The sequence below is a fragment of the Melitaea cinxia genome, chromosome 2 (assembly GCF_905220565.1).
Source record: "Melitaea cinxia chromosome 2, ilMelCinx1.1, whole genome shotgun sequence".
NCBI lineage: Eukaryota > Metazoa > Arthropoda > Insecta > Lepidoptera > Nymphalidae > Melitaea > Melitaea cinxia.
The window spans coordinates 4,127,935-4,152,991 of NC_059395.1; the positions used below are offsets into that span (position 1 = coordinate 4,127,935).

Here is a 25,057-nt window from a genome sequence, read left to right on the forward strand (position 1 = left end):
TTTTTTCTAGTCAATAAAAGTGAGAAGGTAAATATTTAATTTAATAGGAATCGTAATATCGATACGATCGTAACAATTAATAGCGAATTAGAATCACTACTACGAAACGCTAAATAAAACAAAACACGCTCGCACGGAATAATTAATAATCATCCAACAACGGGAGTCGACGATGACTTGGCCAGAAGTGATCATTTAGAAGTGCAGCTATTCGTTCTCGTCATCAGAGCAAAGGGGAGGGGGGAGGGTGGAAACATCAAACTTTTGCTCGGGACTATCACTCGAAGCTTGAGAATCGACATAGTGACTAGAATAAAAACGTTCCACATTGTTCAAACTGAAACGCTGATCGAGATCCCTTGAAAATCGTTCGTCGGCACCATCTCTCCGCTCTACGTTGTGTTCGTATTGTGGATAAAATTCTTGAGTTTGAAACATATCCACATCCTCATAGTGCTCAGGATAAGGACTGCCTCTGTACTCTTCGTATTCATCCTTGTCTGGAGGCAACTCTGTGTCCGAATAGGCGATTGATTCTCCGCGTTCAAATAAGTAACTTCCCGATTTGTTTATTTTTGGAGCTCTTTTTATGGTGTCGATAGGATATGCGTAATCGTCAGAATCATCCTTGTCGCTTGGGTCATCATAAAACATAGACCTAGACTGGTGTTGACCTGATGACTCACCTAAGCTCTTATTCTCAGTTTGACGATATCCTGTAGATTTAACCCTTTTGAGTGAAGACTGTCGGCTACTTTTATTTGAGTAGGAAGTTCTTGGAGGACTACCCTCTGGCACAAAAGGCGGCTCTTGAGAATCGAGATATGGATGACGCAAGCGACCCAATCTATCAAATCGGGGAAAACCCATTTCATCTTCTTCAACGGAAGATCCGAAACCTTGGAATTGAACTGGATTTATATTAACGGGAAATTTCTGTGATTCATACGATGCACTTTTATATTTGGCGTAGTTAACTTGTTCTTCATCTTCCGAATAACTGGCTGTCTCTTGAACCTCGTCATTTTTAGAATCTGCTTTTGACATTTCTGATGAACCCGATTCTACTTCAGGAATATAACTGTCAGAGCATTCAGAGCTTTCCATACGTCGAAGAGAGTCATCGACTGCTAAATATTTAGTTCCTTTAAATTTATCGCTTTCAGAAGAACATTGACTTTTGGTTGAATCTTCTTCGAGCACATCTTGTATCTTTTCTTGTTTTTTGCGCGTGTTAGTAACTTGTTTTTTACGTCTAAAAGTCCTCATTCTCTCACGCGGATCTCGAATAACATCCAGTGAACTGTCTGTATCATTTCCGCTTGGTGGGCTTTTTAATGAAATATTTCTAACGAGTAAAGATTTTTTCACTGGTGTTTTAAGAGGTTGAATAGGAGGTGATTCTGAACTTAAACTACTGGAGTAGTAAGGGGAACATCTAGACAATGGCGTTTTCCCTGACCTTTCATTAGATTTTTTTTCCTGCAATTCTCTATGAACAGATGGTATTTCGGGAACGGTTATTACAGGTAAATCTGATGAAGACAAGTAATGCTCATGGAATGACCAGCTTTTGGGCTTACTGCGAAACTGTTGAGATATTTTATACTCCTTAATTTGATTTTTTGAAAGTGTTTTATCATCATAACTGGCATGTTTTGCTAAGGGCTTGTAATCAGATCGTACAAAGTGACTAGTCGATTCTTCACGAATTATATTAGAAAACTCTTGGCTTTGATATCGTTCACTATGTTTTTCTTCTTGACTGTAAAGCTGGGAAGGTATATCAATATCAATTTCAGGCTGTGGTCCAAAAAAGTAAGGCTTATTATAACCAATATCTTCACTTTGACATCGGGTTGTGGGTCGAATGTGTTTATGTGTCTCTTCCTCGTAGCTTAAGCTCTTCGGCGGTGTTTTAAGATATCGTTCTTTGGTCAGATCTTCAGAAGCTGGGATACCTCGTAAGCGTTGGTCGAATCTCAGAACACCGTTTGTATGTTTTTGTAAACTACTTAAAGAGCTTGAACTTGATTTGTCAGACTTGTCACTGTAACTGATCGATGATGATTTATCTGTTTTACCAGTATATGACGTAGTTAGTCTAAGCACGGGTTCCTTAGTATCGCTTACCTCGTTAGTCGTTGTAGACGTTCTTTCATAAGTTCTATCATCTGCCTCAATCTTTTCTTCAACCGGTGAATTATCTTTTATAACAGTTTTATCTGACTTTGTATCATCTAAATCTGGTTGATCTTCACGAGCAGTAGCCACTAATGTGTGACTTGTACTCGCGGACCACTCAGATATAGATTGAGCTAAAGTAAGAGTACTATCACTTTTTGTACCTGAACTACTATCTACTTTTCTGGACACTGTCGTTTCCGAACTGCATAACTTATCATATCTTATATTTTCTGAACTTTTATCAAGACTGCTACTTTTAGAACTAGCTTCTGCTTGAGATCCCATTTTAGGTAATTGTTCAGATTTCTTACTTGAGTGAGATGTTGAATACTTTTTAACTGTCTTTTTATCGGATTTATCACTTTTTGGAATAGATACGGCAGATATACTTTCCGATGCTGAAAGATTCGCGTATTGTCTTACTGTATTTGTACCTGTCGACCACTCTGAAATACTTAAGCAAATTGACGTGTCTTCCGAGTGTGAACTGTGAGTGCATTTTTTTTGGGGTAATCCAATTTTAACGGTACCATCTAAATCAGTACCAAAAGAACTCGTTTCTTCTTCAGAGTGGCTACTGTGACTACATCTCTTACATGCACTCGAGCTACCAACGCTAAGTTTAGCGACAGCTCTAACAGTTTCTTCAACATTTGTTTGTGAAAGTAAGTCATCAATTGATGTATCTGAATTATTCGAACCAAACGAAAATTTTTGACCGCCTATTTGCGAAAAACCTTTATCGAAATCAGGTGAAAGTGACTTAGGGTCGCCACCAAAAACATCGTCTGTATACAGATGATCATCATCATATACTGGACTATGATTGGTAGGAGACTTTTGGGGCTGACTTATGATCACCTTATCTTCCAAATTGTTTTTTACGGTAAAAGATTTGCTTTCAGCTCTTGAGCAACACGTACCCATATCACCCATTAAACACGTTGCTTTGCTTATGGTTCCACTAAGACAAGATTTGTCATAATTCGGAACTACACCTTTGTTAAGACATGTATACTCATCGTGATTATCCAAGGGTTCTACCATATAACCTGATTTATCATAAGGAATAACTTTAGGACTTTTCTGATTAATATCTGGAATTGGTTCAGTAGATTTCTCCGACTTCGATTCCAGCACATCTCTTTCTAAGTCTTCGTCGTTATTTAAAGTATCACTATCATCATCTGACCCCACTTGACCTTTAGAACTCTCGGACTGTATCATTACTTTCATAGCTTGTTCTGGTTCATTACTCATATAATAAATATGAACTTTCTCAACAATAGGTGTTTCTAATGTTCCCGAAGCAAAGGAATTTATATCTTCATTATCACTAGATTTTTGTCGGCCTAGATCTGAACCCATACTTTTCGTAGCTGCTTGTGGCGGCAATTCTGGTAGTGGCCAGTCTTCAGAATCTTGACTTTCACTAGCTGAAGATTGTCTGAATGGTGCCAAATGGTGTCCATTGCCTGATTTCTTTTGACGTTCTTCATTTCTTTTCGAATCAAATACGTCATCATATTTCTTACTATTCAATTTTTCAAGGTCTTTCTTTGATTCTGAATACATATCACTAATTTTAGTTTGGTCTATCGGTATATCAGGCATCTCAGCAGACGTTCTGCGATCTGTATCTGATATATACGCAACATTGGCATTACTAGGCGGATCAGAGCTTAGGCTGGCTTGATGATCGCTTGAGTTTAATGACTCTTCATTTATACTCTCTGACCTTGAACAAGCTTTTGTAGAATCTTCATCTGCACTAGTTTTTTCTGATGTTGTACTACGTTCTGAAATTCGAGACAAAGTTCGACCAAAATTTTGACCGTAACCAATAACGACATCAGAGGTCTGTGCTGATGACGTTGCTGGATATAGAAAGTTCACGGGAAAATCATTAAGATCATCTGTAAAATCAGCTTCTGTAGAATCCTTTGAAGTGTTAGCTGACAAAGGTGGATTTTTAGAAAATGTATGAAAATCGTCAAGCAGTCTTTGATTATTATATTCGAATGCGTCTTTATTCACTGATAAACTTTCATACCCCTCGTGATCCTGCGGTATCCAAGCTTCTTCAATACTCGTACTATTTTCACTACCCGAAGCGCCAAAGAAAGGTCGCCACGTCGGTTTTAGTTCTTCACCGCGTCGATACGCCTCACCCAGAGATCCAGACGTAGACTCAGTTGTTTCAAATGATCCTCGCGATTCGACACTAAGTGATCCCCTAGAATCCATACTAGACTTTGATGAACTCTTTTGTTCATCAAGCCTAGCTTTTCTCCGAGATGAAGAATCATCCACACTAAGAGATCCTTTGGAAGGCGTTGTTGTGGTAGTAGTATCCACACTCGATTTAGATGAACTCTTTTGGTCAACATCCTTTAAGGCTCTCTTTTTCATAAGCTCTCTTTCGAATGAAGATGTTATAACATTACCATCATCATCAAAATCAACCGTCATATTTTGATCTTCTTGAGATATCGTAATAGCAATTTTCGTCTTTTTAACAGTTTTTTGCAACTCTTTTTTAATATCAGAAGCTTTCGATGCTGCTGATTGGCTTGATTCTGACTCTTCTACAACACATTTACCTATTTTATCTAAAGCATTCTTTCTTTGATTGGGCTTAGAAAGTTGTTCGACGGTTTTGTCAATACTTTCAGAACTCGAATCCGAATCTGTTGGCGCTTTTTGAGAATCTACTTGCCCTTGTTTTTCTAAAGTTGGAGTTGGAGACTTTCTAGTACCAAATTTCGATGGACTTCTTGGACTTTCAATACGACCTAATTCAGGTACAGGTGAAGGTGACTTTGAGTTTGATTTTGAATGTTCACTAGACATAGTATGCTGAGATAATAAATGTTCTTCACCATATTCCATAGCTTGTTTTAACTCCTCTAAGCACTCTCTGTCCTTTTTATTAAGTTTCTCGATATCTTGTGATATACCTAAAGGTCTCGCAATTGAACAACTTACACTCGATTCATCATCAATTGAACTTCCTTTGATGTTTGCACTGGAAGGACTCACATCTTTCTCTATGCTAGTCCAAGATGTTGACTCTGAACTTCGTGAACGTTCTGCGCTTAATTTAAGCAGTTCGCCACGTCTTGACTTTGCAGATAATAGTGTCTTATGTTCATTTTTTTGTTCTGTTGGTGATATGTCATTTGCACTGCCAGAACTACCGGTGAGCTCCCCTGATTCAGATTTATTTGCAGATTTAGAAGTGCTAGCATCAATAAATGGAATACTTTCAATAGTTGGGCTGTTTTCTTGTGGCGGAGTAACGATAATTTTATTTTTATTTTTGAACTTCAATGCTAAATCTGTTGATTTAATAACATCTTTAACCTTAACTTCAGCGTCCGTGTCATTGTCTATTATTAATTGGGACATAGATTCATTCTTCAAAAATTCAACTAAACTTGCCGATGATTCTTCAAATGTACTTTGCGCTTCTAAAGCTTTCATGCTTTTATTTGTGTCCGAAAATGGTAAGTCAGTATCTGCCGTTAATTCATCATAATCTGCGGTCACACCTGAACCAGTATCGTCACTTTTTCCACGAGGCAAAGTACTTATTTTTTCTCTTTTAGACGCTTGGTCTTGATCTGATGAACTATCAGCATCTATATAAGGAAGTGAGATACCTAGCATGTTACTTTCATCAGACATTTTCAAGTCACTAACTTCAGTGATCGATTCTTCTTCACTTGTTAAACGTGTAATTTCAGGTTTTTTATCTTCAACTACAGTCTTCAAATCTTGATTGCTCTTGCTTTCTTGTAGTTCCGATTGTTTTTGCTTATTATAGATTTCTATCTTTCTACGTTCCATAATGACTGTTTGAGTATCATTTTCAATAACTGTATGTTGTGAACTTGTTATCCATTCAATTGACGAATCGTCCTCGGTTTTTTCTTTGTAACTATGTGTGGGAGAACTTTCTTTTGCTTCAGTATCTTGTAGAATAGTATCAGTTTCTTCTTTGACAGTAGGATGCACGTCAACTGTTACAACTTCCTGTTTAAAATATATATCATTATTAGACTCTTGTATAGAAGCTGGTGTCACATAATTTCTATCCAAACTCTTTGATTTGACTTTTGATTCAAAATATGGATCAACTTTTCTCTCGAGACTTTTTGATTTTATGCTTGGATGAACTTTCTGATAAACTACTTTCCCTTCTATTTGTTGTTTTATCTCTTGCTTCTTGGACAAAGTTTTAGGAGGTTTTTGTAGACTTGCCAAGTCATCAAATTTATCTTCTAACGATTGACTCGATTTATCATCCATACTTTTATTGATTTTATTATTTGTTTTTGCCGTCTTCTGATCTTCGAAGCTCCTGCTGATTTTTCCAGCTAGTTTATTATCAAGTTTTTTCGGTGACTTTGCAATAAATACGTGATCTTCTGCTTTACTATTTATTTTAGTTTCTATAATTATTTTGTCACCTTCGGTCTTGACCACTATTTTATCCTCTGGTGGTGGGAAAGGTGGTAACGTATCTTTTACGGGACTTATTAAAGTTTTGGTTTGTTTTAATGCTGCTTCAAACAACATTTGTTGTTTTTCTTTACGTTTTGCAATTTCGGTGTCACTATCTTCTTGAGATTTGGTACGTTCCTTGCTTCCTCCACGTTTAACTTCCATTTTTTCTAAAGATTTAGACTTTTCTTTGGAAACTCTCTTCGCAGTTTGATCTATTTCTTGACTTTTGGTTCTAGCTATATCTAAAGGAGGCACAGTTAAGAAATCTGGTCTTTCTTTAAGCGACGATGGCAATGATTTTTGCGTTTGAAGGGCTTTTACTTTAGTTTCATTTGTGTCAAGAGAACCTGCTTTATTTAATTTACTAGTCTTTTGTTTATCATCAGGTTTTGGTTTAAGAGTTAATTTCTTTTTCTCTTTACGTTTTATTCTTTCAATATCGGGTACTATTTGATCCTCGCTCAAATCTGATAATTTTCTTATACTTCCTCTAGGTGAATTCAACGAAGATGTTGGTGATCTCGAAGGCGACTTAGACAGTGGTGACCGTGATATAGGTGATCGAGCTAGGGGTGATCTAGATGGTGATTTTGCTTTTGTTATTTTACTTAAATCATATTGGCGTTTAAATGAACGAGGCCTTCTTTGCACAACTAATTCTTCTAACAATTTCATTTCTTCATTATCAATTAAAGCTGACTTTGACGTTCCTGATGCTTCTGCTATATTTTCTTCTTCTTCATCAATTTTATCGATAACTTCCTTTTTTACTGTAGTTTTAGACATCTTGTCATCCATTAATGACTTCTCCTCCAAAATATCTCCTTCTTCATTAACATCTTCAACGGTATCATCTTTTGATGAAAATGCATTCATTGGTGGTAACCTATGTAACTGTATAACAGGCGTATCTAAGCTTTTAGCTCTACGACTGGACGTCGGCGAATCTTGGGTAGCTTTTTGTCGTTGTAAAGAAAAAACAGACCCTTCAGAAAGATTCAATCTAGCATGAGCAAAAAGTATAGGAGTGCCTCCTGGTTTACGAAGCATTGGAGAAATTAATTCATCACGTAACCTTTTTTTAATATCAAGTTTGCTTTGATCCTTTTTATCAGTCTGTGACAACTCGTTTTTTTCTTCCGACTGAGTGCGTATGCCCGTTACCTTTTGGATTTCCATGTCAACTAGTTCATCATCAGATTTTAAAAACTCAGTACTTTCGAGAATCGGAGATGGTATATTCTCATTGTACTCCCAAGTAGAACTTTCCTTGCTGACCTGTTTTATTTCTGGCGCTTTTGTTACAATGTCATCTTCTGAACTTGGTATTGAAATAGAACGCTCCGAAATCCGTCTTAATTCAGTGGCATTACAGCTAACATTATCTAATACTTGAGGATTATATTTTGCCTCAAGTTCAGCTAACTTACGACATTGCGGTGGTGAACCTTCTATTTCTGTTGAACTCATAGTCTGACCTCGATGCCAAGCACCTGAAGTAATTTTATCATACTCTAGTTGAAGTATAGGCTCTAAGTCTTTACGGGACTGTGGCGGTGAAAATTCTAATTTAGGTGCAGCTTCCGTAGTACCAAACACATCATCCGAATCTACGCTTTCGTCATCTGATGAAAACGAAGTAATCCTTATTTTGTTGTTATTTTTATTTTTTACCTTTCCACCAGGGCCTTTTTTACCAGTTCCACGGCCTTTCGGTATTCTTTTGGGTGGTAATTTTTCTGATTTTGATTTAATATCTGCACGAAGTTTTTCTGCAGCCGTTAAAGGCTTTGGGTCTTTACAAATAGGCGGCTGTTGAACATTACGTCCGTTTATAGCAAATTTTATATCATGTGAATATTGGGGTTCTTGTCTCATACTATCTGTTTTTGAGCTTGTAGCTGAATCACTTTCTATTTGGCTTAATTTAGAGTTTAATGTTTCCAGTAATGCTGAATCTAACGTTTTCGAAATATCTCTTTTTGGACTTGGTAAATGTTGTAACTGTCCGCTTTTATCTACTTCTAAGGTAACCGGATCGACCTTCGATAAATCAATATTTTGCGTAAATAAGAAATCGCGGTTTTCTACTTCTAGGAATTTAGAGACGTGATCAGGCTGAACGCTATTTCTAGGAGATTTCGGTGACTTAGGAGATTTAGGCGACTTTGGTGATTTAGGTGATTTTGGAGATTTTGGTGACTTAGGTGACTTCGGTGAACGAGGAGATTTTGGATGATCATGATATTTGCACCTGGGATGAGCATTTACATGATGACGACCGTTTTGCGGTGGCAATGTTATAATATCTGGTGGGGGCTTTTTATCTTCAAGAGGAGAAGGGGCAGTCCCATTCATGATGTGCCTCTTATGTAACACATACGGAATATCATAATCATCAGTGACCTTTCTATTATCATTAAAACCAGCTTTAAAAGCATCGAAATCTTTAAAGTAATTTTGAGGTAAATCAAATAAGGGTCGTATAGTTTCCGAGTGTCTAGCAGGTAATTCGAAATGCGATCGCTTAGTCGCAATTGGTGGGGCGCTTGGTATTTGCCGAAAGATGTAATCTTCGTCACTTGATTCAGCGGGAGTCAAATCAATGGATTTTTGATGCATGAGCACATGTCTTCTTGAATTTACACTGCTAAATCGCGGTCTGTTGGCTAAACTATTAGGATCACTCTTTGTCCTTTCGACAGTAGGATGAATATATGGTACAGCAGTATCAGCGAGACGACTGCTAGAACTCGTGTCCAATATAAGCTTTGGATTATATTCATCAAAGTGAGTCTTTGCCATCAGTTCTTCTTTGAGATTTTCCTTTCTTACAATATGTGTATGAACTTTACCACGCATAGATTTATCGAACTCTGATTGAAGAATCGACGATGTACCAGATTGAATAGCTGCAGACTTAGCTCTATTTTTAGCGTACTCAATACTGTCCATTGCTGGCAAAATACGCACATTAACATCAGATTCATTTGACGATTCTTTAACCAATTGTGATGGTTGAGTTTCTTTACTTATCGATCTAGTTAAAGATTCTATTTTCTCTTTATCAAAGCTAAACACGGTTTCCGAAGAACGACGTCTTTGATAATTTTGAATTTTAGCCGATCTATTACTATCGATTTCAGTCTCTAGACCGGCAATTTTCTCGGGCCAAATATGAGTAGTACGCGGATGCATATCTTCTTCTTCAGTAGAAAATTCGTCACTTTTCTTTATCGGACTTGAATCAGAATATTGTGCGTATTGATCAAGATCTACATTTTGCAAACTAGTTGAATGTACATGATTACTTTCTTTATGCTTATTATTACTCGGGAACGTTGAGTATGGTGTCGGAAGGTGATAGTAGTTGGGTGAAGTGATCAAATTTGCTATAAGGTCCTCATGAGATTTATCGAATAGTGTTTTTTCTCGATATTCTGGCTTTTCCATCCCAATAAAAGTCGATTGAGTGTCGTAAAAATCTTTGCCAGAATCGGGACTGGAAGAAGGTGAAATAGGTTCAAAGGGATCAATATATGCGTTTTGGATACTTGTACTACTCCGACGCCTCATACTTAAATCGTCAGGTTCATACAAGTTCTTTTTACAATCATAGTAATCGGATTTAGAATCTTGACTAGAGGTTCTCGAACCGGACCTATCGGAACTTTTACTTTTAAGCGTTTCCCGAGATTTTTTGCTATCGGTATGATAGACGCTATCGCGTGACTTTTTACTAGATTCGGCGCTACTTTTAGACAGTTTAGAGTCGTAAATATCGCTCTTCGATTCCTGGCTAGACGTACGAGAACCTAGAGCGCGTTTAATTTCTTTATAGAAGTTTCCGTCCGATCGAACCGAAAGTTTCTCTCGAGGCAGAATTCTCGGATCGTCCGCTAGGAACGGATCCAGAGGTAAATCGTTATCGCTCTTATATTTGACTCCCGAAATGTTGAGATTCGCGTCCGCGTCCTCGGTCTCCGAGAGGTGGGACAGCGACTGGTCGTCGTCGGAGGGCAGGTCGTTGCCGGAGTCGAGCGAGCACGAGCGCGTGCGCGCGACGGCCGAGCGCGAGGCGGAGCGCACGCGCGCGTAGCGGCGCTCCGAGCACTCGTCGTCGGAGCGCTCCACGAGCTCGTAGCTGTCGTGCGACAGGTCGTCCTGCGAGCCGCTGCGCGCGAAGGGCGGCAGGTCGAGCCGGGCCTCGCCCACCGCGCCCGGGAAGCTGGACGAGTACGCGCGCCCGATCAGCTCGCGCTGCGAGCCGACGCCCAGGACGAAGGCGAGCGTGCGCGCGTCGTCGTAGCGCGTGACGGGCGAGTCGACGCGGCGCGGGCGATAGGCGTCCAGGTCGGCCAGCAGGCTGCGCGTGTCGGGCGCGCGGCGCGAGCGGCCGGCCTCGTCGAAGCTGAAGTCGCGCAGGTTGCGGCAGCTCGCGCTGCGGCCCCACGGCGCGCGCCGCGCGGGCGGCGAGGCGCCCCCTTCGAGCGCCGGCGACGCGGCCGAGCGCGACGAGCGCGTGGACGGGCACGCCGAGTAGATATTGCTCTGCGAGAGCTCGAACTCGAGCCGCTCCGAGGACTTGTTAAAGCTGGACGACTGCTTGGCGAGCACGAAGTCCGGGTAGACGCTAGGGGGCGGGGAGTCTGCGGCGGGGCGCGTGGCAGTGTGTGTGTGCGTGTGGGTGCGCGTGCGCGTGTGCGTGTGCGAGGGCTGACCTGGCGTGCGCGGGCGCGGCCCACGAGGCGGCGGAGTGGGAGCGCGCGCGCGCCCACTGCGCTCCGCATCCACCGTCCACGTACTCTCCGGAGACGTCTACGAGAGTAAAAATCTATATTATTATATATTAATACGTGAAACATAAGCTTTTCACCCCTTTTTACGAAAACTGCGCGGACTGAGGAATATGAAATTTCGTACACTTATAGTTTATATAGAGAAGAAGTGCAGAACGCTAGTTTTTTTTTTTTTTTTTTGTTATGCATAAAAATATATGAAATCAATAAAAAAGACATTATACACACTCTTTTGTTGACTGTCAAAGTCTGTAATCAAATTGAAAAATTTGAAAAAAGGTTCTTTATTTTCATCATTTTTTTCGTTTTATTTAATTTAAACTTAGTACCACTAGTAAAAATAAATAAATAAATATCTTTAACATTCACACACGACCGTTTTTTTCTAAGGTAAGCAACTTAATGCATGTGTTCTAGGAAACAACCGACTGATAAAGCTACATATTTATTTTACACACACACACACACACGAACACACGTAAATATATGTATATTACATATATATATTACAAGCCAGAATTTGGGTGAGTATCGATGAATTTTAAATGTTGCACTGGACGATTGCGTCTATATCGGAAGCTTACGAATACGAAAATCGAATATCTCACCAACGGTGTCGTCATCTGATGAGGCGGAAGCGAATCCTCCATAGGATGATGATTGACCTCGGCATGGGTCACTACTTCTGGACCCACCTGTGTGTACGTAAACAGCCATCTTTATATATTAATGATCAATAATACAGGTTCTAGGCACACATAAATTTTAGTGGCATGTGCTGAGAAAGATGGTGTGCTAGTTACTTTATGACCTCTTACGACAACAGATTACTAAACATTTTCAACCTTGACATTAAAGTATTAACATATAAATGTTTATTATCTGTCATTATACAGGTGTGTCATAAATAGTGGATAATCCGTTAACTGGGGTTAGCCCTGATGTCGAGCTTCAAAAAAATGTACTTTTTATGTCAGGGGGGATTTTTTTGATAAATTTTATGGGAAAATACTAGACATATGAGTAGCTAGCAACATTAAATTCTGAAATCTATTTAATTTTTTGTAAAATTTATCACTGGGGACAAGAGAAGGAATGTGGCAACAAAATGACGGGTGTCTCGTGCATTTTACTGTTCGGGTGCGGGAATATTTTAACGACACATACCCAGATATGAGGATTGGGCGCTTGGGTCCAATTTTATGGCAACCACGATCGCCTGACCTGAACTACGTGGACGTATTTTTTGGATGGATTAAAGAAAAAGTTTATAATAAAGCAGTGTCGACAATCGAAGAATTGCGCACACGTGTGCAATTAGCCGCTCGTGAAATTGAAATATCAGGCTATGCACGCCGTATAAAGATATATAAGGCGATGTCGAGCCTGCATTGCTGCCAATGGAGGACATTTTGAACATTTAGTTCGATGTAACAAATGCATTTTTATAATAAAAACCTTTGCTTTTTTTTTCTTTATCCTAACATTTAAGCGTCAAATGCTAATGACACAAAACGAACTTACCGACCGTGATAAGCTCTTTCACTCCTACAAAGTAATTATGCTTGTCAAAGCACTAATTGTTATACCTTTTTAGAAACTAGACTAAGATTTTTTTTAAATACTGGGCAATTCTAGTACAGTACATTTTTTCACGGTTAAATGGTTAAATCTTGCCAAAAAGTAGGGATTAAAAATAAAAATAACATCTAACGCTAATTTTCACAAGTTTAGAATAAATTATGCCTGAAATAGTAATTTCATTAGATAGTAAAAGGATTCCAGAGTAAAATTAAATAAAAATTACACTAAAATACCTTAATTTGTAAAAATTATGACCAAATTACTAGTTGCGGTAGTTTTTTTTTTTTTTTTTGAAAAAACACAAAAATTCTCAATTTTTAGTGTTGGCAACCCTGACATAAAAAGTACATTTTCTTGAAGCGCAGCATCAGGGCTACCCTCAGTTACGATATTATCCACTATTTACGACACAGCCTGTATATGTGTAAATGAGTGGGAGCAATAATTTGACACAGAAACATGTATGAAATTAATGTCAAAATTATTAAAATAAAATTCACATTGAATATAAATATTAAAACAAACACCACATATTGACACAAAGCAAAGAAGTTGTTAGGTTATGACTGCAAGAAAAATTAGAAACATTTTACAGACACAGACTATCAAAGCCCTTACTATTTGATTGCAGTACAGTTTTGTAAGCTGAAAAAGAAAGAAATTATTTTTCTAGGTGCAATAAAAATTTAAAATTTACTTGGTAACCAAGTTGGTAAGGTTGATAGACCAATTCGATTTCATTTTTTAAATATATACAAATACATACAATTGGAGTGTCTGTTTGTAATATTAAAATAACCACTTTTAACTAAATTTATATGTAAATACGATACATATACCAAAATAACATTTTTATAATTTTTGTCTATCTATCTGTCTGTCTGTTTGTTCCGGCTAATCTCTGAAACGGTTGGATCGATTTTGACGGGTCTTTCACTAGCAGATAACTGATGTAAATAAGGAGTAACTGAGGCTACTTTTATTTTAGTTTTTTCTTTTTAATTTATAACTGCGAGCTGAACAATAATTGTTTTCTTAAAACCCACGCGGGCGAAGTTACGGGTACAGCTAGTTAAGAAATAATATTTTACGTTGCCTCCAAATTTAATCATTCACATTACAATGTTACATTAGGTACAAGAAAAGAAACTGTTATTTCAAATACAAATGTACGCGTACATACAAAATTGAAGAATTAGCGTGATTTCAGAATGTCCTTTGTAAATATACTTTCATGTAAAGTACAATTTTTAAATAAAAGCAAAGGATCCTGACTTTCAACCGCGGATGGCATTGACGAACACTTCACTTCAACAAATTTGTCTTTAAAATTTATTTTTTGCGTGAAGTTGCAGGGAAACATCACGAAGAAAACTTTCGAATGTTTCGAAAAAAGCTGAAGAAAGGAGTGAGGCAAAGTAGCGGATTTAAGCTCAAACCCCGTCCATTTCTAGAATTTTCCCCTTTCTCCTTCTTGCCTGTGTCCATTATCTTTTGCATGACGTTGGAGGAAATCTATTTGATATTCCGAAAGAATTTGAAGAACTGCTGTGAGGTAAACTAGTGGATTTAGGCTCAAACCTTTTACCTTCGTGAAAATAAGAGACTCGGGTCTCTTAGGACGTTGGTTAGGTCGTTTAGGACGTGAGTAGCCACTATCTAGGTACGTACCTTGTCCCTCGTGGAGACGAAGGCGGTAGCTGGTGGGGGTGGGCGAGCGGTTGCGCGGCGCGCCGCCGCCGCCGCCTCCTCCGCAGAGTAGCCCTTCATCATCAGAGAGGCCTCCAGGTAGTGAGGTTGCTTGTCCCACTCCAGGGAAATCGCTGCACCGGATCAATCGATATCATTACAATCGTACGATTCGTTAGCTCTCTGTGAGTTTGATAAACGGAGACAAAATTCCGACAAGTATCAAAATTCCATATGTCATCAAAAACATCCACATAACAAAATACAATTACTTTCGATGAGTATTCGATTAGCGATTGACGGTTTCGTTTATCGATTTGTCTCAATATACAATAACTAAACGAGTTTTTCATTTAACTACTAAACATCGTAGTATGTTTCGGTAGCAGTAGACGTGATTCGAAAACCGCTACCGCCAATCGCCGCACGTCAGTAGCTAGTGTACGGCCGAGACCGCGTTACCGTCGGAGCCGGGCGGCAGCGGCAGCAGCGGGTGCGCGGACACGCTGGCGCTGAGCGCGGGCGCGGGCGCGGCGGCGCGCGGGCCGGCCGCCGGGCGCGGCGCGCGGAACGAGCCCGACCTGGACATCGGGCAGAGGATGGTCACTCCTGGCTCAATCGCGCGCTCTACCACTGCGCCACCGAACACCCCCTCCTCTCCACCCATCTCTCTTTCTATCCATCTCTCTCTCTATCCATCTCTCTCTCTATACATCTCTCTCTCTATACATCTCTCTCTCTATACATCTCTCTCTCTATACATCTCTCTCTCTATACATCTCTCTCTCTATCCATCTCTCCATCCATCTTTTCCTCCGTTCTCGATTTAAGGGATCGACATCGGACAGAAGATGGTCACGCCTGGCACCTGGCTCGAGCGACCCCTCACCTCATTACCACTGCGCGACCGTACCGATTCCTCTCCCTCTTTCTTTCTCTCTCTCTCTCTCTCTCTCTCTCTCACACTCCGTTCTAGATATACGCGATTTGCCACACCGAGCGACGGGATCGGCTGACGTCGGGCGGCGAGTGTCTTTATTCGTTACGCACGATGATAGAAAAAAAAAAAACTAATAAAAACATCAATGAAAAATCTACTCATATTCGAACCATGTACGAAACAAAACGGGTAGGATATAACGACAAAAATGTGCACAGTGGTAGATTAGAAAAAAAAAGTATTAATCTAAAAATCGAAAGCGTCACGACAGATTAACACGAGCGTGGCGCTGTATTGGAGACGGTGATACCGACACTATTGCATTTTTTTTAACGTGACATTGATCGTAATCAAAGCTAAAACTCAGATAACATCGAACGAGCGTACCATCCTCCGACCGATAGTCAGTGTCGCGTGACGACTACACTTGATTCAAGTTTTGGAAGAAGCGAAAGTCTCAACGTATACAGCGCATGCTCGAGAATGCTAATCACCATTTATAATACAAAACCATTCGAAGCCTCCCACTACCCGATACTAATTATTTGTTTAGGGTCTTCAAATAACATGCAAATAAATCACGCTTCGATAAATCGGTGTTATAAGTATTATTTCGTGAAACAACCAAAAGCTAGTGTTTTTAAACCCACTTTGGTTAAACGGACTTAATATACAATTAATCTTAGTTAAAGTAATTAGCATAAATCAGTAATGGAAATTGAAGATATAAAGTATTAGTCTAATAGAAAATATATGTAATAAAAAGGCCACTATTTCTTCTTAGTCTAGTTAATAAGTTCAACTACGCGTTAAACAGAGATAAAGCTCCTAAAAATATGAGCCTTAGCTCATTCGATCCGGAATGACGTCTAGAAAAATGGGTCGAAAGGATTTTCTAGCACACAAAAATTGCAAGTTATTATAGTTATGTATAGCAAATGAAGTTGCAAAAAAAGGGAACATAGTTTTTTCTTAAGAACTCCGAAATTATTAACTTTTAAGAAGTTTTAAATGAAAGGCAATTTATGCGTGCAAGAAGACCCATTAGAACCATTTTCCTAGACGTCATTCCGGATCTAATGAGCCATGGCTCATTGTGAACTTTATGTGTATTTAACACGTGCTTGAACTTATTGACTAGGCTATCTAATCATAAAATAATAATTTGAAACATCAATAGATCAATTTTGATTTTTGAAATTGATCACTTACAAGAAAATTTGCCTATCGTCACTAGCAAATGTCTTAAATTAAATAATTTGTCCTTTTTTAAAAAAAAAATCGTGACTTTCATAATTTTGGTAACAGAGGACAAAACAACTAAATGTACAACACTAGGATTAGACTAGCTACTACTAACAACTAACTAATACTATTTTAAAGCATACCTGGAAACTAGGCTTTTCATGAAAACATGCAGGATATGTCCAAATACTTTAAAACTAATGCTACTAAAAGAAATTACGCACCTCTGGAATGTTTGTCTCTTCACGTAGTTGTCTCTAACGAACTCCACAATTTGTTTTTGTGTTTTACCACTATACCTGAAATATATATAAAGGAATATATTCCTTTGAGTTTGCATACTTGTATAGTACCTTTTTTTTATAACAGTAGTAATATGTTTTGTTTTAGAAAGAGATTTTTGACACTTCATTATAGTCACATATAAAAGAAATAATTAATTTTAATTTTATGTATAGTAATTGGTAAATAGCTTTAAATGTCGTTTCTTTGTTTTTTCAGAGCAACACATTGTATAATTTTCCGATTCCTTTAAGTAATCAACTAATATCTTATATATATTAGGTGATTTATGAACAATTTTAGAAAAATATTGTTCGGTAGCCCACAACTCGATCTTAGCTATTGTTTTAAAAATATGGCAATACCATTTTTATGAATATTTTCATATTCCAAAGTTTTTCAAAGTTCACAATTGTCAGTCAGAAAAAAGTCAAAAAAGTTTTTTCAATGTTTGAACAGCGTAAATCCGACTCGAACTTATATTTTATAGAAACAATTATAATTAAAAAAGTCAATCTTAATGATGTAAGTTGAAATTACCTAAACGACGATCCTCTAGACATGACCCTTGTCTTGTGTCTGGGGAGGCGAGGCACGCTAGAACATCGGAAGAAACCGTGGTTTTCGACGCATTTCTTCCAAAAGTTCTTGCATTCGTTTCTACTCTCAAAGAAAAACTCGACTACGTCGCGATAGTAGCCCTGGAAAAGAAAAGTTTTTGCAACATACAAATAAGTATTTTTGGTCTGATTTTTATTTCTGCTAAATCAGCAGAAATCCTTGATCCAATATAAATTTTAAATGTGACAACGTATATTATTTAATAGCCCAAACTCGCAAGGTAGTTTTACGACGATTAATCAGACATTAAAGTTGTAGGATCAGAAACCCATTATCGGTGTTTTTCATATAGTATTCTGAAATAACTTATCCAATTTTGATTGATTTGCAACATACTCAACCGACTTCTTTTACAGATTGTCCACTTTTTGGGCACTTATACCCCCACTTTTATTGAATTATACTATTAGCCCATTTAATGGCATTTAAAGCTTATAATCCTTTATTGCTTAGCTAATAATTATTTGATTAGTTAGGGTTAGTAGGGTTCATTTGATGTTAACAGAGATTATAAGCAAGCATTACGTATCCCTCCGGATGTAATTTGATCAAGAATCGTTTCCTCTTGAAGGATATCTTCCTGATCTTGGCCCAGCTGAAGGTGTTGATCTTGGTGATGTGTTGGAACACGACGATGCCCATGTGAGCCACCGCTAGGTTTAGAGGAACACCCTCATGGTCTTTTGCCGCATGCATCTTTATACCTACAAAAGGCAAACGACTGTTCTAAGAGCAATATTTTTTTGGGCTATACATATCATTTATACCAGTTAAGTAGCATGAAAACCTCATAGGTTTATTTGGGTACAGAGAGTCTTCCATATTATGAAGTTCTAAATAAACACTTAACACTTAACGGACCTCACTAGGATTGACTCATGTGTTGGGGGTCCAGAAACACACAATATACAAGTCCAAGAGCCCATACCAAGGAGAAAATCGGTATGGCCAAAACAAATGTACACCTTGTACGGGAATCGAACCCGCAACCGCCAATACAAAAGCCATAAGCAAGTGCTGTGACCATTGCGCTAACGCATCATCAATATTTTGAAAATGGTATAATTTCATTCCTGAATACTTATGCAGACTTTAGATTATTCATTGTTGTTTTTTTTTTCGGGTTTGATTATTCATGCCCTATACAAAAAAAAAAAAAAAAAAAAAAAAAAAAAAAAAAAAAAAAAAAAATATATATATATATATATATATATATATATATTATATATATTATCAAATTGTGTATAAGCGAGAAAATGAAACCTATTATGAAACAAATTTAATTCATTTATGTTTGTTTAATTTAGTAACATTATTTAGCAGTAAAATTTTACCGTATAATTCACATCTTCGCGCTGTCTCTAATAAATTCAAATCCGCCTCTGCGGGGCTTTGGCCGCTGTAACAAGAGTAACATACATTAACATATTATTAGATTCATAAGTCTAATATTGTAACAGAGCAAACAAATTAAAGCACTGTCTCATAAGATCTATTTCAAAATTAAAGGGTTATTTACAAAATCATTTATCTTGAAGGTAATTAGAGCAATAACGTAGCCAAAGTACGGAAGCCGTAGTAAGTGAGAATGCATTTTAATTCTTACAGCTTTGACAATAGGATATTAAATATTTATGTCATTAAGAATGTTTCCTAAAAACCCTAAGTATATTTAGTAAAGAAAGCTCTTAGCATTATGTCTTGTGAAGTTCATAAATTTTGTTTTCAAGTTAAATTAGTTAGTAACCAAAATGTTTTCAAAGCGAGTTAATATTTATATGTGTGTGTTGTGTAATTTTGCTGTATGTATAATTTGCTTTTCGTATGGTTTACAATTTGCATTGCAAATATATGTAAACACACATGTGTTTCTTGTGGTTCTCCATTATCCGCCTCTCGGACTCCGAATCCTGTCCGGGGAAGAACTTGTAGCCACTGAGGTAGGTGTGGTCCGGATAGTCTTCAGGTACGAAGTCACCGCACTCAGCTGGAAAAAGTAATTTAATTACATTACACATACAGTAATTGTACGTACGGTGTATTATTAATAATATTTAAGCTTTGTGGTGAATTCAAAATTTAAAAAAATACAGTCAATGAGCTTTGAAGGAGTAAAATGAACGTCCCATATCTTCTATGGTTCAGATAATCGGATTATATTGTACTTTCTAATTAAAAAAGCCTGTAATATCCCACTACTGGGCATAGGCCTCTTTCCCCGTGTAGGAGGAAGGATCAGAGCTTAATCTACCAGGCTGCTCCAATGCGGGTTGGCGGATATATTCCCTACTATGAGTAACGATCGCTATCAGGTAGGTGTACTTGATAACACTGCACTTGCTCTCCGAGGCACGGTGGGAGGATCCACAAGGACTATCAACCAGACCGGAAATAAATATTTGTATAAACACAAATATCAACTCCGAGCGGGAATCGAAACCCGACCGTCGGTGTTTAGGCACCGCCGACACGGCACACGCACCATTACACCAGAGCGATCGTCGTGACTGACAGAACTTAATAAAGAAAAAAAAACTAAATTAATGTTAAAATAATTTTAAAAGTTAAATAATGAGAAATATTATAATATATGCAAAGCTAATAAAACATAGTCCCATGAGTACAAAGTGAAGTTAACGTTTACATCATTGATGACGAGCTGCCAAGGTCTCGGTCATTGTTTAGAGTCCAATGCATGAACGCGTCAGAGTCTCGTCTCAGTTATTTATTATTTACTTTAGTGCGAGCTCCAGTACACTATCTACACTTCGGATATGAAACTTCGAGATAAAGCATTTTTTCGTTTCCTCCATTCCATACGCTTTGGTAGTTACTTTATTTGGAGGATTGTATGATGACTCAATATACTCAAAGATTGTTTATTGACATATTCATCATTCATACCAGATAAGATTTTCCGAGATATTTAAAAGTCGAAATGAATTAAATACGGTCATTGACATCTGACGGTAACGACAAATTTTTGTATAGACCATTCAGATGTTTGTCTTGGTCTGAACGTTTGTGCTTGTATTGTTAGTGTTTCTGAACCCCGACACAGGATTGTCATCCTACTGCAGTCCATGGATTGTGAGGCGCTAATTTATTTATTTAACGGAATTAGACGGTACTGTTCACACGAATATTTAGCGACTTGATTATAAAGGTGTCCCGTGATAAAGTGCAACCTCGAAAGGTAGTAAAACTAGACAACAAAATAGAAATAGAATTAAAAAACAATAATTCTATTAATTATTTTATTTTGATTTTACCCAAAGTAGTGGGATCGATTACTTTAAAATAAAAATAAAATATTATGCCATGTACTCGGCGGTAAGGATAAAATAACAATTAATTAGCTCGCAAAAAAGTGCCAAAATTTATGACTTTAACTTTGCAAAAAATTTTGAAAAAAAAAAACATTTCTTATGACTGGTTTTTTCAATGATGTCTAAAGGAGATGGGGACTTTTGGGCCAAAATGTAATGAGTAGAGATATTGTTTAAAAAATTGGTCCTATTTTTTTATTTTAAAATATAAAATATCAGCTCAATTCTGAATCTGGAAGCGGAGAAAATTGAGAAAGATAGTTTTCATCAAATTATTTGGGTATCGATTCCACTATAATCGATTACAGAATTCAAAAAGAAAATGTTTGCACTAGTTAATTAACTCAAGATAATTTAGATGCATAATTAAAGCTGTAAACAATAATGTGCATTTAAATAAAGTTACATTAATATCGAAAATATCAATTAATATTTGATAAACCAAAATGATTATCGATTTCGTATCGATCTAAAATAAATCATATTTTTAATGACAGCTTTGACAGCTTACTAACAGTAATACTGTGTCCGTCACTCGATTCGTGTTTACTGTTTTCCGATGTATTCTGAGTCCATTCCTGATATTTATTTATGCTTTCAAGTGTATATCAATATTTGTAATGAGTTTTCAAACAGTCTTTACTAAATATAACAAACATTAATGCTACAAGAACTTAGTGATTGGGTTTTTTTATAGACATTGTAACATAACCTCACTTTTACGAAAAGTCTAATAACTCCACTCTCAGATAGCCAAAATATAGATAATTTTCAGGAGGGATCAATAAGCCTAAATGCATTAATTGATACCATTTTCATTTATTACATTTTGGCCCAAGAATGTATGGAATCGTATCCATCTCCTTTCTCAGAATTATGCCCCCAATACCGAGAAATAGTAGGGGACAGCATGGGAACATGCACAATATAAGCAAAAAAACGTGTATCAGTTCTGACACGCGACTCGAGTTTCTTTTTAACCGACTTCTAAAAAAGGAGGAGGTTCTCAATTCGACTGTATTATTATTATTATTTTTTTATGTATGTTACATCAGAACTTTTGACCAGGTAGACCGATTTCGACAAATTTTGTTTTAATCGAAAGGTGGTGTATGTCAATTGGTCCCATTTAAATTTATTTGAGATCTAACAGCTACTTTTCGAGTTATATCTAATAATGCGTTTTTACTTGACGCTTTTTTCGTCGACTTACGTTGTATTATACCGCATAACTTTCTACTGGATGTACCGATTTTGATAATTATTTTTTTGTTGGAAAGGAGATATCCCTAGTTTAGTACCATGATAAGGAAACTAGGATCTGATAATGGGATCCAAGAGAAATCGAGGGAAACTCTCGAAAATCCGCAATAACTTTTTACTGGGTATACCGATTTTGATAATTTTTAATTTAATCGAAAGCTGGTGTTTATCATGTGGTCACATATAAATTTTATCGAGATCTGATAACTACTTTTTGAGTAATCTTTGATAACGCGTAGTTGCTTAACTATTTTTTCGTCGATCTACGTTGTATTACTTGTCGATGTAATTGAAGTCGGTTTTTTTTTGTTTGCGAGCACATAATTTTTCAAAATGTCCTATGGATATATGAATTTATATAACGTATATTTAACACAAGTCGTTTAAAAGTATTTTTTTTAGTAATGTAATTTTTAGTGTCCCCAAGCCTAGAAATTGCGACTGTTATATGACACATTTGGAAAACATATTTGCTCATATTACACAGAAATCGAAAGACTCTGTGTCACATTCATCATTTACAACGTACATTATTCCAAATCATTGAGCTTGTACGTAGTACGTTATACTTCAATGTTCCAAATCAATTAAAGACTATAAATTAGTTTGACGTTGGATTTAGGATAATCTAATCGACCAACAATAGTAACTACATCACATCTTAAATTTCAGTTAAAATAATTTGTATTCATTTAACTGTCAGAACGACATTATATCATAACGCAGTTTCAAATTCAGACAGTAATTTATAACATCCTGATCTGACGAGGCAAGGATACGGGGGCATTGATTGTATTTGAACGATCGTTACGTCGAGTTAACCGGGTACGTCTTCATAAAAATATACCAACTCTGCTCTTATTTGTCCTTTTTCTTGAATACAGTTGCCTAAAAAAACACGGTTAGGAATATTTTACAAGTATTTTCATAAATTATTAAGATTAGATAAGACATCCTCTTCCTTTTCATCTTCTTTTTATTTTTGTTGGGGTTATAATTTTTTTATTAATTTAATTGAAAAATTAAGCCACACGTCGCTTCAGCCTGTAATATACAATTTCTTTGCCGAAATAGATTCTGGTTTTGTCAAAATACGATTACATTCTCCAAAATTGGTATAAAACAGTTTGTTAGGAAAAAATTAACGTCTTCTCGTTTACTATTTTAATAACTACAATATAATAATTTATCACAACAATATAATTTTAATAATTTTAATGATCGAATAAATGTGTAGTGTTTACTAATGCGTAAAGAAAATTTACGCTTCAGCCTGTAATATCCCACTACTGGACATAGGCCTCTTTCCCCATGTAGGAGAAGGATCAGAGCTTAATCCACCACGCTGCTCCAATGCGGGTTGGCAGATATATTCCCTACTATGAGTAACGATCGCTATCAGGTATACATGATAACAACCGGGACCGACGGCTTAAAATGCTCTTCGAGGCACGATGGGAATAAGCCACACGTAATAATAAGTAAATGTTTATTTTTCAACATCTAGAAACATTTAGAGCAACGCCATAATAGTTTCGTTTTAATATTGTAAAAGTCGAGAATAGAAAAAAAACTACACATTACATCTACACAATAATTTAACAAATATCTCGTGGCGAAATAGGATAGTAGTAGGTGTTGGTTTAATGACATCACTCAGTGAACATAAAGGTGAATAGTTAGTTACCACAAACGCCAAGCGATTTGTTCGATAATATGCGAAACAACGTGTGTGCATTAACCTGGTTCTAACCGCAAAGCCTAGTGTCAACGTAAGAGTGAAACACTTGATATTTAAACACATATTAAATTAATCTTTTATTTACTCGAAGCAAAATATCTAGACGGGGTAACAATAAGGGGTTAATTAAGTCTACGGTGAGTGGGGTGCTCTCCGACCCTGTACTTGGACACATCAATTAGTGTGTATTTACGCGTTTGATTGATACAAAAATAAAAATTACTTTAGTTTTTGACAAGTAAACATAAGTATTTCAACTGTTTTATGATTTCAATTTGAAAAACGGAACAAGTGATACTACAATTACGCATAATTAAATAAATAAAATAAGTATTCTTTTAAAATCACTGAACAGCTGACTTTCGATATTATAATACAAAACAATTTAGAACACACTTTATTTCTAGAATCTTAGACAAAAATAGGCTTAGAACATAGAACAAGATCGATGAACAAAATTAAATAAATATCTTTAAATTACACACACTGTCGTCTGTTCTTTAGGTAGCCAACATGCCACGCAACAGGTAACAGCCAACTTATATAATAGCTACATTTTCTTGTGACCTTGTGTCAATGACTAATAGCAGCATTATCGGTCAAAGCGAGCGGAACATCAGTGAGTTTTTATACCGAGATATTGTATTGTATGCTAAGTATGTAGTTTTTCAACAACTCAGTTTATTGGCCGCGCTTTTTTATTATATGACTGAAGACCTTTACCTCTATCTCTATATACAAAATATGATTGGTCATTCAGTAAACATATTCAAACAAACTGAAACACTTAGAACAATAATCCTTTAAACGTATTGTTAAATCATGCGTTCACGTGAAAACTAATTTTATTAGTTACATCACCGCA

General features: G+C 37.0%; 1 protein-coding gene across 1 annotated transcript in view; it reads right to left on the minus strand.

The window, feature by feature from the left end:
• Positions 1 to 207: 207 nt before the first annotated feature.
• Positions 208 to 25,057, minus strand: part of LOC123667185 (microtubule-associated protein futsch) — a 60,418-nt gene continuing 35,568 nt past the window's right edge. Inside the window, exons 5-13 of the mRNA XM_045601156.1 lie at positions 19,723 to 19,846; positions 19,194 to 19,258; positions 18,385 to 18,563; positions 17,779 to 17,939; positions 17,181 to 17,255; positions 15,234 to 15,352; positions 14,754 to 14,905; positions 9,020 to 11,517; positions 208 to 8,953 (exon numbers count right to left, since the gene is read on the minus strand). Of these exons, the coding sequence (XP_045457112.1) occupies positions 208 to 8,953; positions 9,020 to 11,517; positions 14,754 to 14,905; positions 15,234 to 15,352; positions 17,181 to 17,255; positions 17,779 to 17,939; positions 18,385 to 18,563; positions 19,194 to 19,258; positions 19,723 to 19,846 (12,119 nt within the window). The remainder of the gene's footprint in view (positions 8,954 to 9,019; positions 11,518 to 14,753; positions 14,906 to 15,233; positions 15,353 to 17,180; positions 17,256 to 17,778; positions 17,940 to 18,384; positions 18,564 to 19,193; positions 19,259 to 19,722; positions 19,847 to 25,057) is intronic.